General features: G+C 43.0%; 1 protein-coding gene across 1 annotated transcript in view; it reads left to right on the forward strand.

The window, feature by feature from the left end:
- The first annotated feature begins 2,718 nt into the window (after positions 1-2,718).
- The window catches only part of ZCCHC14 (zinc finger CCHC-type containing 14), a 46,393-nt gene continuing 30,939 nt past the window's right edge, over positions 2,719-18,172 (forward strand). The window contains exons 1-2 of the mRNA XM_084812818.1: positions 2,719-3,635; positions 8,590-8,713. Coding sequence (XP_084668944.1) covers positions 3,072-3,635; positions 8,590-8,713 — 688 coding nt within the window. The 5' untranslated portion in view covers positions 2,719-3,071. The remainder of the gene's footprint in view (positions 3,636-8,589; positions 8,714-18,172) is intronic.

The raw sequence follows: 18,172 nt of genomic DNA on the forward strand, positions 1-18,172 counted from the left end.
ACAGTACAATTCTATACATCTCTACTCAGACGTCAGCCCAACTGAATTCAATGAGGTTTACTCCCTGGAATGTGGATATGAGACTGCTGCCCTAAGCAACTCATCTTCTGTGCAACTCCTGTGCATTGCACAGGATTCTGAGCCATATTCTAGTGCACACATGGGAAACTGGGCAAACCTATTGAAGCTCACTGGGATCTGAGAATGTACCATAAAATACACCCAACATTCTGTTGCATTTGGGTATTTTAGAGGAATATTAGCACTGGTGGCAAAGGATGTATAGATTTTCTTAAATCCATTCCGTCTGTGTTTCATGGATTGTCAGGGCATCTTTCATTCTGTCATGTGTTCATTGACGGATTTCTTAAAAACCAGAATTTTGTATTAGTTGCACTAATTCACGTTCAAACTAATGCGCACTTGCGCTAATGGGCATTAGTTAATATGAATTAGCACTAATTCATCTTAGGAAAGGAAAGGTTCCTCCTGTGCAAGCATCAAGTCATTGCTGACTCCTAGAGGGACGTCGCTTTCGCTGGTGTTTTCATGGCAGACTATAGCAGGGTGGCTTGCCATTGCCTTCCGCAGTCATGACTACCTTTCCCCCAGCAAGCTGGGTACTCATTTTACAGACCTCGGAAGGATGGAAGGCTGAATCAACCTAAGCCAGCTACCTGGGACCTGGCTTCTGTTGGGATTGAACTCAGGTCATGGGGAGAGTTTCGGTTGCAATACTGCCACCTACCACTCTGTGCCACACGAGGATCTTGACTAATGCGCATTTGTACAACTGCACATTATGCAAATCCCGCACCCCCTGAAAAACTGGTCCGCAAGTCCATGGAATCTGTGTGACTTGGAAAAAGCTGGTCTGCTGTGGAATTCACAGGTCAGATACATAAAAATCCAAACTCATTTGAATCCATTGCAAATTTCTGCTGCTCTGCTGATCTAAGCCAGTTTCTTTCAAGTTGCAATAATTCACTAAGCCAGTGTGGTATAAGAAACTAGGAGGACCTCAAACGTAAGAAATCATCTTATGCTGAGTTAGGCCATTGGTCCACCTAGGTCAGTATTGTCAGCACTGGCTGGCAGCAATGGTTCTCCAGGGTTTCAAGGAAGATTATTTCCTAGCCTTTTCGGGAGAAGCTGCGGATTGAATCCAGGATCTTCTGCATGCAAAGCAAGAGTTGTGCCACTGAGCCACAGAGACTTTCTCATATGGAAGCCCTCCCCCAGGAAATCCTGGTGCAAAACCGCACTGAGCCATGAAACTCCCTGGATGACCTTGTTGGGCACACCATCCTGGGACCCCTTGTGGATGAAGGGCAGTTAATAAATTTTACGAATAAATAAAGACATTCCTCTGCCCTTTAAGCCAGCCATTCTTAAATAATAAATATTTATATAAACAAAAACAAGGCCCCTCCCAATTGACCCAGTCATGGCTACTGCCTCGGTTGCTAAGCAACCACCGCTTCTCCCCCTCCTCGCCTCCCCTCTTCCTCCCTATCAATTCAGCCTTTCCCCGACTCCTCTCCCTGTTGCTAGGCTACCAGCCCCCCCCCCCGTCCTCAGTCTCCTATTGGCCCGGGCGCTTCTCTTTCTGCCGTACCGCGGCGAGGCAGCACGTGCCCCTAACACGCACAGAAACAGATCTCTTGCTGCCACGCCACGCCCCCTTCCCCAGCGTATGGGCCAATCGCAGCCCGCTTGCGGGCAGTGATTGACAGCCGCGGCTGTCCGACGGGCGCGCGCGGTTGCCGTTAGGTGGGAGATGAGAAGCGGGGGAGGTGGGGGCAGGGAGAAGGAGGAATGAAACGGAGGGCGGGGAAGCACGGGCCAATCGTGACGCGTCAGAGGGAGGAGTGGGCGGGGCGGCGAGCGCGAGCGAGTCCCGGCCTCACCTTCTCCCCCTGCTTTCCCAGCCGGCCGGGCCTCTTCACTTATAGCGGAAGGGATCCCTCCGCCCTTGGAATCTCTCACACATAACGGCGGAGGAGGGAACAGCAGCGCGTGCGCCTCCGCTATCGCCTATTGCTGACCGCGGGGATTATTTGCCGCACTAGTGGCGGTTGGAACCGGGGGGGGGGGGAGGAGACGGCGCGGCGGCCGGGCGAGCGAGCGAAGGGGGTGGACTGGCCGCGGGGGGAGGCCGACGGGGCCGGCGGAGGCAAACGCTAAAAAAGGGAGCGAGGGTGAGCGCGGAGGCGGGTTATTCTTCCCCTCCGCCCGGCCGGAGAGAGGGATGGAGGGAGCCGGGCTGAGGCGGGGGGAAGGAGCCGCCGCCCCGTGAGGGGAAAAGTGGCGGCGGCGGGTGGGAAAAATAATTTCAGTAAGGCCCTCGCGCCTCAGCCGCGAAACACGGGCCTAGGCGCTCCCTCAGCGCCTCCCCCCGCGTAGGCTCCGTTTCTGAGGAGGGGGGTTCACACGAGCTCGGCCGCACACGTGAGGCCCACCCGCTCCCCCCCTGCTCACCCCAGGGGGTGTCTCAGCCCCCGCTCACCTCCGCTGCCCCTCCCCCAGCCCATTGAGGAGGGCCCTTGCCCCTCCCCCACCTGATTAGGGCTCTCATTTGCCCCCACCCCAATCTAATTCCAATCAGGGTCTTCAGCTGTGTTCCTCCCACTCTTCTCCCCCTCCCTTCTTTTTCTCTCCCCCTCCAGGTTCCCTAGATCTCGGTTCCCCCCCCCCCCACTACCTGAGGGCCCTTCTTCTTTGCATCTCTTGCAGCGGCTGCCCTCTTGTCCTATCCCCCCCACACACACACACACACTTCAGTAAGGAGCCCTCTTCTCCCCTATTTTAGCAGTCTGCTTCCCTCTCCTCTCCTCTCCCCAGGCCCAGTCCCTCTCTTCCTTTTGTGGTGGGGGGGGGGAGGGTCTTGTCTAGCTATCCCGTCAGTTCTGGTGTCTCTGTTGCCTCTTATTTTTTTAAGCTCCTACAGACTAGGCCTTATATCTGCATTTCGTGTGTGCGTGTGTGTTTCTTCCCTTGCAACACGGTCTCTGTGGTCGCCCTCTGACCTAGGGGGGTTTCTGCTGCCTCTGGTGGCAGTAATTAGCAGCATGGTAGAAAAGCGGTGCCCACGACTGCAGAGAGAGAGTGTGTACCGCTGGTTTTCTGAGCTGCCCTCTCCTCAGCGGGTGGAGTTCCTTTGCGGCCTGCTGGACCTGTGCATCCCCCTCGAGTTGCGTTTCCTGGGTGCCTGCCTAGAGGACTTGGCCCGCAAAGACTATCACTCACTGCGGGATTCTGAAATCAAGGCCAACAACCCGGCTGACCTAGGCAGCCTCACCAACCTCACGGATGAGGTGGTGCGCAGCAAACTCTTGGTCTCACTTGCGCTCCTGGGCTCGTCCCACCGGGAAGCAGCTGGGGTCCTCTTCCGCACCCTCACCCATATTGACTCTGTCATCCACAACTATGGACTGCAGCTCAATGAGGGCCGGACTGGGGATGAGTTTTTGCTGCTCTTCACCATGGCCTCCAACCATCCTGCCTTCAGTTTCCACCAAAAGCAAGTGCTGAGGCAAGAACTCACCAAGATCCAAAACATCATTGCCAGTACCAGCAAGAGCCCCATCACTCCCACAGCTAGCGCCATGGGAACATGTCCTGGTTGTCACAAGGTGGGTATTATATCCTGGGACTTATCTTCCAGGGTCTGTAGAAAGGACAAAGATGATACTTTATCCTGGTGGGGTGGGGGGAGTTATCTATTGGAATGTCGCTGGGAAAGAGTGCCATATAGCTGTGGTTCACAGTGGCTGGCAGCTAGCTTTGCCAGTGGGCCAACAAATCCTTCTTATCCCACTTCCCTCCTTTCGCTCTCAGATGTACTGTGTGAAACTCACTTCTCTTACCTTTGTGCATCCACTCCTTCCTATTTTCTGCTTTATAGAATTGGGCATCTTTCAGCCAGAATTTGGCATCCCCTTTAAATCCTAATAGGATTTGGAGTTCCATGCCCTATGATCAGAAGCTGCTTAGCAGTGGGTCCCAAGTAGGGCAGTGACTGTGCCGTGAGATGTATAACTGGTTTTTATATGTCATTCTTGAGATGAGCTTGGACTAAGAGAATGGTTTCCTGCATACAGTGGGCTAACGCTGGAGGGGCAAAGAGAGGTCTTGGTTTTTTCACATGGAGAACAGGCTTGGGAGCAAAAGACTGTTATGGAGTAGATGGGGCCAGAAACTTGTGTTAGTTGCGAGTGTTTATCCAGCAGTCAAAAACACAGTCTTGGGTCTGTTTAGCTGTAAAAATAATTAAGGTCATTAGTAAAACTGAATGACAATTGTACTTGACAGTGTTTTTTTTTAACAGCTTTAGGTAACTGAAAATAATGTATGCACCTTGGATCTAATAAAGTAATGCTACAGGTTGGACTTATTTCCTGCAGGTATTCTTATTCATGTGTACTTCTGACACTTTCCAATTCTTTGCTTTTCTTGTATCAAAATATCTGGTAACAATAAGCAGAGATGAACTGTTGAGTGGCTTTTGAATTACAGGTTAAATGCCAATGGAGAAGTATAATTAGAGAAAAAACTTGTGTGCAGGCATTTAACTGTTTTGATGCTTCAGAAGTGGCCTGAGGCAAGCTTGCTTCTCCTTTTCTCACTGGCCTCTGAGGCAAGCTTGCTTCTCCCTTTGTGGCTTCGTATGGTAAACCTGACAGCTCAGTATTAGTTCTGTCGAAAGTACATCGGAAGTACTTAAATATGTCAAGTGAAGGCTTTTCAGGATTTATCCTTTGGTACTTCCACTGTGCAAATTCTATTTGGTTTGTTTGGTCTGACACAATATAGTCCATTCTGAGACTGATAGAAGGTCTTTGAATGGAAGCTTCTACCTGAGGGTAACTACGATTTACCTTGGTAGAATACTTACTTCCTAGTATATGTAGAAGAGATAGAAACTGTTGTGGGTGGTATATAAAAACAGAGTGAAGCACATTGTATTGGTGAATCTTGATTGTTCCATGGCTCAGTACATCTTATTTTCTTGCTTGTTCAAGAAATAGAAACCCTAATCTAAGTTGTGAACATTTTTATTACACTCTGTGTTCCAAAGAATTGGACCTTCACCTCTTGGAATCAAGTGACTTCTTGAGACCAGATTCCAGTAAATACTTCATCGTTTTCAGACTAAAGCATTGGATCTGCAAACATGCTCAAGCAGCCCCAGTTAAATGGTCTGTCCATACCCCAAGTGTTGTTAGATGTGAGGGCTTGTTCACATACTTGTACATTACACAGTGCCACCTCCACATGTTTATACAAAAATATTGGTCGAGAAAAAAAAAATACAAGTCTAGCTTATACTTTAAGTACTGCCAAATAGAATGTGAAATGTATTTCATGCAATAGTCAAGACTTGCAGGAGCAGCAAGGGCCTTGGAAGGGGAATCCCTTAACACATGGGACTAGAGAATCTCTGAACAAAGTTTCCTTTTGGCATCCTGTGGGCTTTGTACTAAAACAATCTAGTGGCTTCACCTGCTCTTTTACTCATGACTGCATCAAAAACATGATTGCATACTATGCTAACAGGTACAATAGGACCTCATAATAATAATAAAAAAATAATGCTGTACTCATTTCTGGCCACCTGTAGCTGTTTTGGACATCAACTCCAGCCAGCAGTCAGTGGTCAGGAATGCTGGAAGTTGTAGTCCAAACCATCTGGAGGGCACCAAGTTGAGGAAGGCTGTTTAAAAAAGAGTCTTCTGAGATGCACCTTAACACCACAACAGACTACAAAAAAAATAGCTAAGGTAATGTGGATGGAAGAACTACTACTAAGTCCTTCATGAAATAGCCATTCTTGGCTGATCACACTTTCCTATTGTCAACCAAAAGTCCACATCTTTACAGCTCACATCATGCCACATCTGTACAGGTATTGATATGTAACAAATGCAAAACTTGTCCAAACATACTCTCAGCAGCTGAAGTAAAGAATGCTTTTTTCACGTTTTCTATTAAGTTCAGCACTTATCAAATCAGTTAAGAGTTGGCAACATCTGTAAAGGGAATACTGGGGGAAAATTAAAGCCATATTATGAGGAACATAATTTCATTGCTTATCTAAATTAAATCTACAAGTCATGGACTTACTAAAAGATAATAACATCAACACTCTTATGATGATTTCTAATCTTGAGATGATTAAACAGAGAAAAGAATTGGCTATCTGTAAACTGATATAAAAGTTGTTCTTTCTAGAATGTCAGTTTGAAAATGAGCCACCTAAACATCTTAATGAGGTCTGGTACAGGCATAACACTTCTGGTCTCCTGACTATGATTAAAAGATAGGAAAGCTGCATGCTGTGGGTATTTGCATTCCCTGTGCCTAACTCTTCACCACTTCAGCACATCTTTTTTCTTCCTTTCCATGATTTGCTTTAACTGTGGCTTTTATCTGTTTTATACAGTTTTATATCTGTATCAATGCCAACTGTGGTTGGCACATAACTGATTTCTTTCTAACCAGAGTTTGCAAATCATTTTCATATCCTGCTTAAAGGAGGAAATCTGGGTAGTGTTAATTGTAATGCTGATGCAGGCATAATGCAAACCATGGATGGAGGGGAATTTGCACAGGAGTGGGGAGAGAAGAAAGGGGCATATTACCGTGGGTGAGAGGCTGGGAGCAATTGGTTAACTCAGCAATAGAAGAAAACATGTTAGAAAACAATCCAGACGTACAGAGACAAAATAGTTAGCCAAGTTTAAATGTCGTCTTAAGCAAATCGCTCTTGAACAGGTCGCAAAAACCTAACAGATGGAGCTAGGTGGATCTTCTGTGGCAGGAGGTTCTATATCCTGGTTGCTGCCACAGAAAAGGTGTTCTCTTATGTGCCTACCTGATATACCTGTCTCAGTGTTTTGAATAGTTTGATACCTGCAAATTGTGTTGCTTCACTGTTCTATCTCTAGCAAACAAATGTTAAAACTGACGCAATCTCTAAAGAGATATTTTGGGTATCACCCTCTTTGCTTGTCATCCTTAATGATAACATTTTTGTGAGTTACGTTTGAAACCTAGCACAACAACATGTCTTTACCCCAAGTCTCCTCGTAGCCTAGTATTGGCTTTATGTGTTACTGGATGAGTCCATCCAGTAGTTTGCTTCCTTGTAGAGCAAAATTCATCTTTATCTCCTTTTCTTGGGGACACCCCCCCCCCAGAAATCTTTTAATGTTGATTTACTATACAAAGGTCCTGTTTATCATGTTACTAATTCCAGCCTATGGGTCACCAATGAGGACATTCCTAGTTCTGGGATGAATGTTGTTTCCTGCCCTCAGTTAGTGTTTGCCACTGCAGCTGTGTTTTGTATGGAGGTGAGGCCAAGATGACTTAGAGAAATTACGTTTAGGCTGGCACACTACTAGAGTGGTGTGTATGCGTTGGAAATAACACTTAGTCTTGGCATCTTCTTAAGATAGTAACGATGGATGGTGCACTTACTCCCATGGTTCAGGGACTGTGGGAATCGTAGGGAAGAACAGAGAGCCTGATACTGTGTGGAAGGTGAATGAAGGATGGCAAGGAGTCCATTGACTTTGGACGCAAGTGTGGGTGGATGATGAGGAACAACTTGTTGGGATCCTGAGGCCAGATTTCAGTAATGGGAGAGCAGGCAAGCTAAAGAACCCAGCACAGACTGGTTGGCTCCTGTGCAGGTAGAGTGGGGTGCAGAAGACCTATTGTGCCTACAGGTAGTAAACATATGTGACTGAAGTATTGGGAGAATGTTGAATTGTTTTGTAAGACAGTGGATATTATGGCTTATGTTCTGACTGTTGCGTTCTGTAACTTTAAAAAAGAGAAGGGCCTCAGAAGACACAGCTGATGGTGTAAACAATTGTTCCATTGAATTTCCTCCTTCTGAGGAATCTTGACTATACATTGCATCAGAGGATATGATACTCAGCGGAAAAAGTTGCTACACAGTTGTAGTGAGCCCTAACCAGAACGCAGTAAACCCCAACCAAAGCAACATTGGGTATCTTAAATACTGTGTTTGGAACTACTTAGGACTTTTTGTTTATACGTGTATTTAATAATAGTAAGTCAGCGTATTAGTTGAATTTTTGATGGTTGTGGAAAGAGAACAAGATTTAACATATTCCAGATAAAATAAAACATTGAGGAAGTAAGAGACTCATTTGCAGCTTTGAGAATAGAAAAATTGGACATATGTATACCACATTTCAACACACAATGACCTGGTTCGCACCTCACAGCAGCAATTCCTGGGTTGTTAATTAAACATAGAAATGAGCGCACAGCTTGAGTGCTCTGCTCATCCCAACAATTCCTGAGTTAAACAACCCAGGAATTGTTGCTGTGATGCAACCTGCAGTATGAACTGAACCATTATGTGATAACTTGGATATCTCCAAAATGTAATATCTATTTGATCCTCACTGAGAGTATAGGATAACTTTCTACACTATACAAAACAACTTGTAAACAGGAACATTGCTTTCAAATAAACCACGAGGCTTTATTTTAATTTGGAGAGGTAAAAATGACTAGTTTGTTTCATGTGGTTTTCTTCCTCCCCAGGTTGCTTCAAGATCGGAGACCCCCATAAACAGCATCGGTAACAGTTTAGAAAATGCACTACATACATCAGCACATTCCATTGAGGAGTCATTACCCAAGAGGCCTTCAGGGAAACACTCCAAAGGTGCATCTACGGGTTTTGCATAATATTCCTGATTGATATTCTTATTTTTTGAGAGAAAAATATGTATTTCTGCTTGCTTGAAAATTATTTAAGAATTGATTCTGGGGGGAAAAGTGTTTTTGGTGTCAGTAAATGTTGGAAAATTAAGATCAGATCATAGGAAAACTCATGCACAGAAATTCTGCTTGACAATAAACTAGTATTATACTTGACAATAAGCTAGTATTTCTAGATTTGGTCTCTAATAGCAACTAGATATCAGCAGATTCTAGGCCAGCCTAATTGTTTCCTGAAATGAGTTCTGGTCTAGAATTCTGTGTAGTTTAACCAATTTTTTCCCATGTAACATTGGATAAGCCTCTCTACTTAAATTCCTCCTTCTCCGTAATGAATACAGCAATAATTATTTTGAGAACCTTGGTGATTTTTTTAAAACCTCTTCAATTGTTTTAAAAAATTCATTGTGTTAGGGACCTGCAACAAAAAATTGCAGTGTGGAGTGTTCCCGTTCACCATTCCGGTCAGCTATGCCCTCCTTCACAATACTCCATTCCACTCCTGTTCCCAGTTCTTTCATACATCTGCAAACCTTGGGTTCCTCCAAGCCTGCTGATACTGCCCTTTTGTATGTGGGTGATGCTGTTTTGGCTACATAACCAATGACACACCTGACCATCAGGAATGAAGGAAATGATGGTTCAATGGGAAGGATCCAGTGGGGCACTTACGCCCTTCCACTGATTGATTTCTGCAAGTAGTGGGTCCCACCAATTCCATTGCACAAGCAAGACCCACAACTATGCAAGGGAGATTGAGTGCTTACTAGGGGGAGCCTCAAAACAAGTGGAAATGCTTGTTTCTGGAAGGAGGCAGGTCAGTGGTGCTCCCTTATGCGCTCTCCACCAACCTGCCTCCATCTAGAAATAAGTGTTTTCACTCGTTTCAGGTTGCCCTGGAAGCGCTAAATTGCCATTGCACGAGTAGTGGGGGCTGCATGCTCAACAGAAGCGGTGGGGCATAAGCACCCCATTAGTTTCTGCGCTGTATAGCAATCTCAGCTGGAAAAGTGGAAACCAAGTTGTATTGTCTTTCTGGAACCTAGCCTGTAAAATAACAGTACTTGGAAGCAAATGTTATTAAGTTCATTTTGGATAAATCAGGACATGATTAATTTCTAGAAGTGCTCTTTCTGGTCTGTTGCTGCTCTTGATCAGAAAGATATGCCTGATCTAGTGGTAGCTGAGAGAGAAGACACATTTTCCCCTCTAGTTTATCTTGTTTAACCCTGTATATTTACCAGCCATAGTGCAAGAAATCTTTCTATAACTATTCTGTACCAATTATAGTAGCACCTGCACTCAAAGCTTCTAGTTAACCAACAGGAGTAATTCTTCTTCATTACATTACTATGCAGGTATGTGTCTTTCCACTAATCTTTATTTCTCGCTGCGCGTTCAGAAGATACAGTTTGTAGCTATGCAGTCAGTGACTGAGGCAAGCAATACACAGGAGCTTGCTCTTATGCCTACTGCTTTGTGTCTTGGTCGAGCACGAATTTGCCTTTAGTTTTTCTAGTACATGGAAGAAGAGTTATAACCAGGTTGTGCAGCCCTGCTTTAGTTGTAGCTGCACAAGAAGAGACTTGCATAGCAGTTGCTGAACTTGACATCCTGTCTGAGGCAAGTAGGGCAGAGCCTTGTTTAATGAATGTTCAATGCCTGAATTGGCTTTCACTTTAAGCAACCCCAAGTTGCTTTCCACTGCTTTGTTGGTCCAGTTCTTTTTCTATTGTTAACTGGAAAATGTTCCAGTTCTTGGAATGGCCAGTTCCCATTTGAAGATGACATGCTTCATGCTTGTAATGTGCTTTTCCTTGACGGCATATGCTTCTAGTATTGATGAATCTGTATAGGTTGGCCCTCTCTGTTTGCATTAAGATTTTAGAATGGGACATTGGATTAAGCAAACCTTAACTCACTTTGCCTCTAAGAAATCCACTGAGCCTTTCAGTATCCAGTTTTGAAATGGCAATCTAAAAATTAATAACATCTTAGAATTGTTTTTCATATTACCCTTCTTCCCCAGGCAAAACTGTTCTTTGTACAGGATCTAATTAAAATAACTTATTTCATATTTAAAACATAGCAACATTTTGTAATGGAAAATCTTAGACTATTTCTTCTGTACGCAGTGTTGCTTGATTGTATGTAATACATGGAGACTAAGACCTGGTTTACATGATCAAAACAGCCTACTGTGGGTAGTTTAAGCCATGGTGGGCTGTGGTGCATGGTGGGTGAGATTTGAATATTCAACGCCCAGGAGCGTCTTGTCATGTTGGGTAAACCAAAGGAACGTGGGTTATGCGAGGGTTAAACAACCCTTGCAAAGCTCAAAAACTGGTCATGGGTTATGCAAGGGACGTTTATTGTTGCATAACCCACAATCCCTAGGTTCACACGACAAGACAAACTGGGGCTGGGTGTTGAATATTCAGAAGGGCCACCTGCACACACTTCAACCTACCGTGGCTTAAACAACCTACTGTGGGCTTTTTTGATTGCGCAAACCAGGTCTAGTCTTCATGATAGTGCAGTTCTATACATATCTACTCAGAAGAAAGTCCCATGAGTTCAGTGGGGCTTACTCCCTGGTCAGTGAGTATAGGATTGCCGCCTAAATTATTTGTGAAGCAAAAAGAGTTAATTTTGACTACGCTAAATACTAAGTGATTCAAAGAAGTTTAGTTTGTATTAAAGTTCAGCTTCTGTCATTTTGTCTGCATGGTAAATTGAGCTAACTTCCACAAATTTTGAACAGTCTTTTCATGCCCATGGGATCATGTGCATAGAACAGAATTAGAATGTCACTCTGACAGTAATCCAATGAATGATCAGAGTTTCAAACAGTGTAGTCTGAGTTCTTCCTACTAAAAACAATAAATAAAAAATAATTGGTGTAGTGTTTGGTAAACTATGGAAATTCCTGCTATCTTACTGCTACTGGGGAAGCTGAAATTAATGTCCCTGAATGTAAAAATTGAAACAAAACAAAATTATTCATCCCTAGCTGTTGGACGAACAACGTGAGCAACAAATAGTACTGCACTATCCATGTAGCATTCTTTAGAACTTTACCAGATGTCTTGACCACAGCATATTTTCCAAAAGCATAGTGTGGGATAAAGTACATTAAACCAGATGTTGAAATGAATTCTACACTCGATAAGCTCTTAAAGCGTGGTAAAATGGAGAACTTACAAAACATTAAAACTAACCTTACTGCATAGGGTCCTTCTCAAATGACAAGAATGTATAACAGGTAAGCAGTTATGCCAAAAATATAGCAGCTTCTAAACTCAAGTAATTATGGCAATATAGAGACTTGTGATTTTTATATGAGATAAGCTACATGGACCATTGTATGTGGGGGGTTTTCCCACTTATATCTTTAGCAGGTTCTAAAATACAGTGTACAGAAAAGTCCTGTATTTCTAAGGCAGAGGCATTGTACCTTCATATAAAATCAATCTGTCCCTTAAATCCTTCTCCTCGTTATTTTCCTACACTAATTGGTTGCATTTTAAATGTGTGGAAGAACACTGTCCCATCAACAATTTTGTTTACTACCATTGCCAGCAATTCACCGTACAATTCTTCTCTTGCTCACACACCCACTACCATTTTTGCTTGCATAGGCATCTGCTTCCTGTAAGACTTACTTAAAAACAGTGGAATCTAAACAAGATAAATGAGGGTAGAATGTAAGCAATAAAGAGGTTAAACGGAATGGAACTACTTACATATGGAGGGAAGTGAAAAGTAGAAGTCCTATGTTGGAAGTACTGAGCTGGTTTGGAGGTGATGGCTGCAGTCCAATGCAGATACATGTGCTTAAATTCAGTTGAAGTCAAGTAAGAATAATAGTCATGTAAAATTGGGAAAGTATTTATACAGTTTCCTGCAGCCCAGTTCTTTTAGTAAGTTTATTTTAAAAGTCACTTTTGTATAGGACCAAATGTAAAGAAATATTGGGACAAGTTCTGCTGAAAAGGCTTCAAATCTTTCATCAGCCAGCACCTCCGCCATAGAGGTCTCTGTAACAAACAACATAGGAGATCCAGGGAACAGGAGTCTATAACAACGTGTGGCTGGGTTAGGACAAGTGCAGTAGGATTGAAGCGGAGTACTGTCAGTTGAAAACATAGCAAAGCAATGAAGTAGGATGTTTACTCCTGGTCAAGGAGAAAGAAGACCAATTCAAACTCTAAATATTTTGTTCTGCCATTTATTTATAAAAATATTTCTAGGCTACTTTTCAGAACAGAAGCTCACCTAAGGCAGCTTACAACATTAAATAATAAAAAAATACAATAATAAGGTAGCAAACATTCATAAAACAACACACACCAGTAATAAAACATTAACACTTTTACAATTCAGGATTCTAAATGATGCAAAATTAGTATGTGCAAACAGTGTTATTGGTATTTTAAATTTCGATAGCAAAATGTGGATTTTGTGTTTGTTATTCAGCTTTAGGTGTAATAGCATTTAAAACAAACTTAAGTTAAAATGAATTTTGAACCTGAACTCTGGCTCTTATTACGCCGAGTCTATGTGGATAGGGCACATTATAAATTTAAGCCTTTATAAAAAAAAGGTTAAATTATGCAGACTTTTGATCTATTTAAGGAGTATAGGGGTCAGTGTAGCAATAGAGGTCAAATGTCAAGTCCATTGGGATGGGGGGCCAAAAAACACTTGTAGCTCTTCTCTTGAATGAAGATCTTTTGAGGTGAAACTAACCACCATGTGTTATTGGAAGAAGAAATCAACAAAATGACTTGTTTAGCTGTATGGGAATTACTAAGCACCAGCTGTAATCACCTGTCTCCCCAACTGGAATAATATTTTAATGTTATAATTATAAATTTTAAAAGCACAATTTTGTTTTTTCTGAATAAGCAAGAAGAGGAAGGAAAAACCAAGCTGAAATAGCAGAGCTGCTTTGCCTCTAACTTCTCATGTTGTTCTCCTTAGGAAAGACCATTGATTTATTGTGTTACCTCACTGCATTGAGTGTATCCATTTCATCAGCATATCATGCCTGTGCTATTTTTAACAATAATTTGAAGGAGCAGCACTGATGTAATTTCATCATTTACATACACAGCTGAAAGAAAGGAGTATAAATTGTACAGATCACTTAAGAGTATCCCTATGTGACTCCCTTGAACAATTGAAGTTTCTATATGACTTCAAACGGCGATTGGATAGATTTTCAAATACTTGGGTAGCTTCTGATCAGTGGTTTGTTGTAGGACTCCATGCATTTATAGTTGATACATTCTCTGTATTTTGACTTGGGGAAGGTGTTCTGTAAAATTGGTGTAGCCTGTGGAAGACTTTAAAGACTCAACTATTGGCATTCATTTTACTTTCAACCCAAATATGGAATGTGATAGGTTTCTATTTAAAGTTTTGGGGAAGAGGAACATGGTGGGAGAAGGAAGAATAGGCTGGTGTCTGGACTGGGTTGGCATCAATTAAATTTCTGAATTTAATTCAATTAAATTCAATTTAATTGACCCCTTCATGGATCACTGCCTTGTTGTGGCGAAGGGGCTTGCGTAACTCAGTGAAGCCATAAGCTATGCCGTGCAGGGCCACCCAAGACAGACAGGTCATGGCAGAGAGTTCTGACAAAATGTGGTCCACTGGAGAAGGAAATGGCAACCCACTGCAGTATTCTTGCCAAGAAAACCCCATGGAACGTATCACAAGGCTAAAAGAGATGACGCCGGAAGATGAGCCCCTCAGGTCGGAAGGTGTCCAATATACTACTGGGGAAGAGCAGAGGGTATTTCCAAGTAGCGCCAGAAAGAGTGAAGCGGCTGGGCCAAACCCGAAAGGACACTCAGCTGTGGATGTGTCTGGTGGTGAAAAGAAAATCCGATGCTGTAAAGAACAATATTGTTTAGGAACCTGGAATGTAAGATCAATGAATCAAGGTAAGCTGGAGGTGGTCAAACATGAGATGGCAGGACTGAACATCGACATCTTGGGAATCAGTGAACTAAAATGGACAGGCATGGGCGAATTTAATTCAGGTGACCATCATATCTACTATTGTGGGCAAGAATCCCTTAGAAGAAATGGAGTAGCACTCATAGTCAACAAAAGGGTGGGAAAAGCAGTACTGGGGTACAATCTTAAAAACAATAGAATGATCTCAGTACGAATCCAAGGCAAACCATTCAACATCACAGTAATTCAAATCTATGCCCCAACCACTGAGGCCAAAGAAGCTGAGGGTGATCGGTTCTATGATGACCTCCAACACCTTCTAGAACTAACACCAAAAAAAGATGTCCTCTTCATCATAGGGGATTGGAATGCTAAAGTAGGAAGTCAAGAAATCACCAGGATAACAGGCAGGCATGGCCTTGGTGTACAAAATGAAGCAGGACAAAGGCTAATAGAGTTTTGCCAAGAGAACACGCTGATCATAGCAAACACTCTTTCCCAACAGCACAAGAGACGACTCTACACATGGACATCACCGGATGGTCAATATTGAAATCAGATTGATTATGTCCTTTGCAGCCAAAGATGGAGAAGCTCTATACAGTCAGTAAAAACAAGACCTGGAGCTGACTGTGGCTCAGATCATGAGCTTCTTGTTGCAAAATTTCGGCTGAAATTGAAGAACGTAGGGAAAACCACTAAACCATTCAGGTATGACCTCAATCATATCCCTTATGAATTTACAGTGGAGGTGAGGAATAGATTTCAGGGATTAGACCTGATAGACAGAGTGCCTGAGGAACTATGGACGGAGGTCCATAACATTGTTCAGGAGGCAGCAACGAAATCCATCCCAAAGAAAAAGAAATGCAAGAAAGCCAAGTGGCTGTCTGATGAGGCTTTACAAGTAGCTGAGGATAGAAGGGAAGCGAAAAGCAAGGGAGAAAGGGGAAGATATACCCAACTGAATGCAGAGTTCCAGAGAATAGCAAGGAGAGTCAAGAGGGCCTTCTTAAATGAACAATGCAAAGAAATCGAGGAAAACAATAGAATGGGAAAGACTAGAGATCTCTTCAAGAACTTCGGCGATCTCAAGGGAACGTTTTGTGCAAAGACAGGCATGATAAAGGACAAAGAAGGCAGGGACCTAACAGAAGCAGATGAGATTAAGAAGAGGTGGAAAGAATACACAGAAGAACTATACAGGAAAGATCTGAATGTCCCTGATTGCCATGATAGTGCGGTCACTGAACTTGAGCCGGACATCCTAGAGAGTGAAGTCAAGTGGGCCTTAGGAAGCATTGGTAACAACAAAGCTAGCGGAGATGACAGTATTCCAGCTGAGCTATTTAAAATCCTAGAAGATGATGCTGTTCAAGTGCTGCACTCAATATGTCAACAAATTTGGAACACTCAACAGTGGCCGCAAGACTGGAAAAGGTCAGTTTACATTCCAATTCCAAAGAAGGGCAACGCCAAAGAGTGTTCAAACTACCGCACAGTTGCGCTCATTTCACATGCCAGCAAGGTGATGCTCAAAATCCTACAAGCTAGGCTTCAGCAGTATGCGAACAGAGAACTATCGGAAGTACAAGCTGGGTTTCGAAGAGACAGGGGAACTAGAGATCAAATCGACAACATTCGCTGGATCATGGAGAAAGCAAGAGAATTCCAGAAAAACATCTATTTCTGCTTCATTGACTACGCTAAAGCCTTTGATTGTGTGGATCACAACAAACTGTGGCAAATTCTTAAAGTGATGGGAGTACAGATTTTATTTTCTTGGGCTCCAAGATCACTGCAGACGGTGACTGTAGCCATGAAATTAAAAGACGCTCCTTGGGAGGAAAGCTATGGCAAACCTAGACAGCATAGTAAGAAGCAGAGACATCACCTTGCCGACAAAGGTGCGTCTAATCAAAGCTATGGTTTTCCCAGTAGTAATGTATGGCTGTGAGAGCTGGACTATAAGGAAGGCTGAGCGCCGAAGAATTGATGCTTTCGAACTGTGGTGCTGGAAAAGACTTTTACGAGTCCCCTGGACTGCAAGGAGGTCAAATCAGTCAATCCTAAAGGAAATCAACCCTGAGTGCTCTTTGGAAGGACAGATACTGAAGCTGAAATATTTTGGCCACCTAATGCGAAGAGAAAACTCTCTGGAAAAGACCCTGATGCTGGGAAAGACTGAAGGCAAAAGGAGAAGGGGATGGCAGAGGATGAGATGGCTAGATAGCATCACCGATGCAATGAATATGGACTTGAGCACACTCCGGGAGAGAGCGAAGGACAGGAAGGCCTGGCGTGGTATGGTCCATGGGGTCACGAAGAGTCGGACACGACTGAACAAGAACAAAATTTCTGAAAGACAATAGTCCACTGATTAGAGCAGGCTTGTAAATAGCCACAGGTGGGGAATAGGAATTGCCTTAAGGCATTTGGGCATCAAAATGTTTTAAACTGAAAGAGGTGGTTCATTCTTACAGGCAATTGATTGCCTACACATGGGTACGTTTGCGCTGTTGTGAGAAACTTGTGTGTACTTCCAGTTACATGATTCTATGAACTGTAAATTCTACCCCAGTTTCCTTCAGACTTCTGATTAATGAAAAATGTAAATAATGAAGCTCTTTCTTTTAATTATGCACAGAATTAATGTAGATATTTGTTAAAACTGTTAAACCAGGAATTTTTAGAAGCAATCCTGAAAATATAGGCTAAAAACTAAAACTGACAAAAAGATTTAGAAGTGTGTACTATAGCATTTTCTGAAATCTCAAGTATTTTTTATTTGACTGCTTCATCTCTGCCTTTCAGGCTCATTAATTATACCACACCTTTATAAATATTCCATTAAAATGCAATAAATTCCAAGTATACAACTCCCTGTTCAATTTCATTACCAACCCCGGATGAAAAGTCTTGTAACACTTATAAAACATATTAGGGCTCCAACTTGGGCAAGCCTCCAGGGTGACTGAGCTCCTTAATTGTGACTATAATAATAGGAGGCTTATAGGATATTTCTGTGGTGTATTATAATACTTGACACATTAAAGTAAAATAGGCTCCTTGTGTATTGTGTGCATTCATACGCTTGATTATGAATTTCAAAGTGTCCACTGACATTCCTGCTTAGTAAATGCCCCCTAAAACTGCAAGCATGTTCATCTAAATGCAGGGAAGCCTTCCTTTGCTCAAAATCTTAATTTTGTGATTCCCACACCATTTTATTTCTGAATTGTATTAAGACTGCAGCTTTAGCCACAGACTTTACTCAGCATAGAGCTTTTTCTCACTGCCATATGATCTCCTGGCTGGGGTGTCTTTATCACCTGATAGTTCTCTAAGGCATGCCCTCCCAGCAGCTGCTGATACATTGTAGTCCCACAGGCATATTCCTAGGTATGATACCATAGGGTGATATACTCAT

This window comes from Heloderma suspectum, chromosome 8 (assembly GCF_057233095.1).
Source record: "Heloderma suspectum isolate Gila_16-S chromosome 8, 16-S_ref, whole genome shotgun sequence".
NCBI lineage: Eukaryota > Metazoa > Chordata > Lepidosauria > Squamata > Helodermatidae > Heloderma > Heloderma suspectum.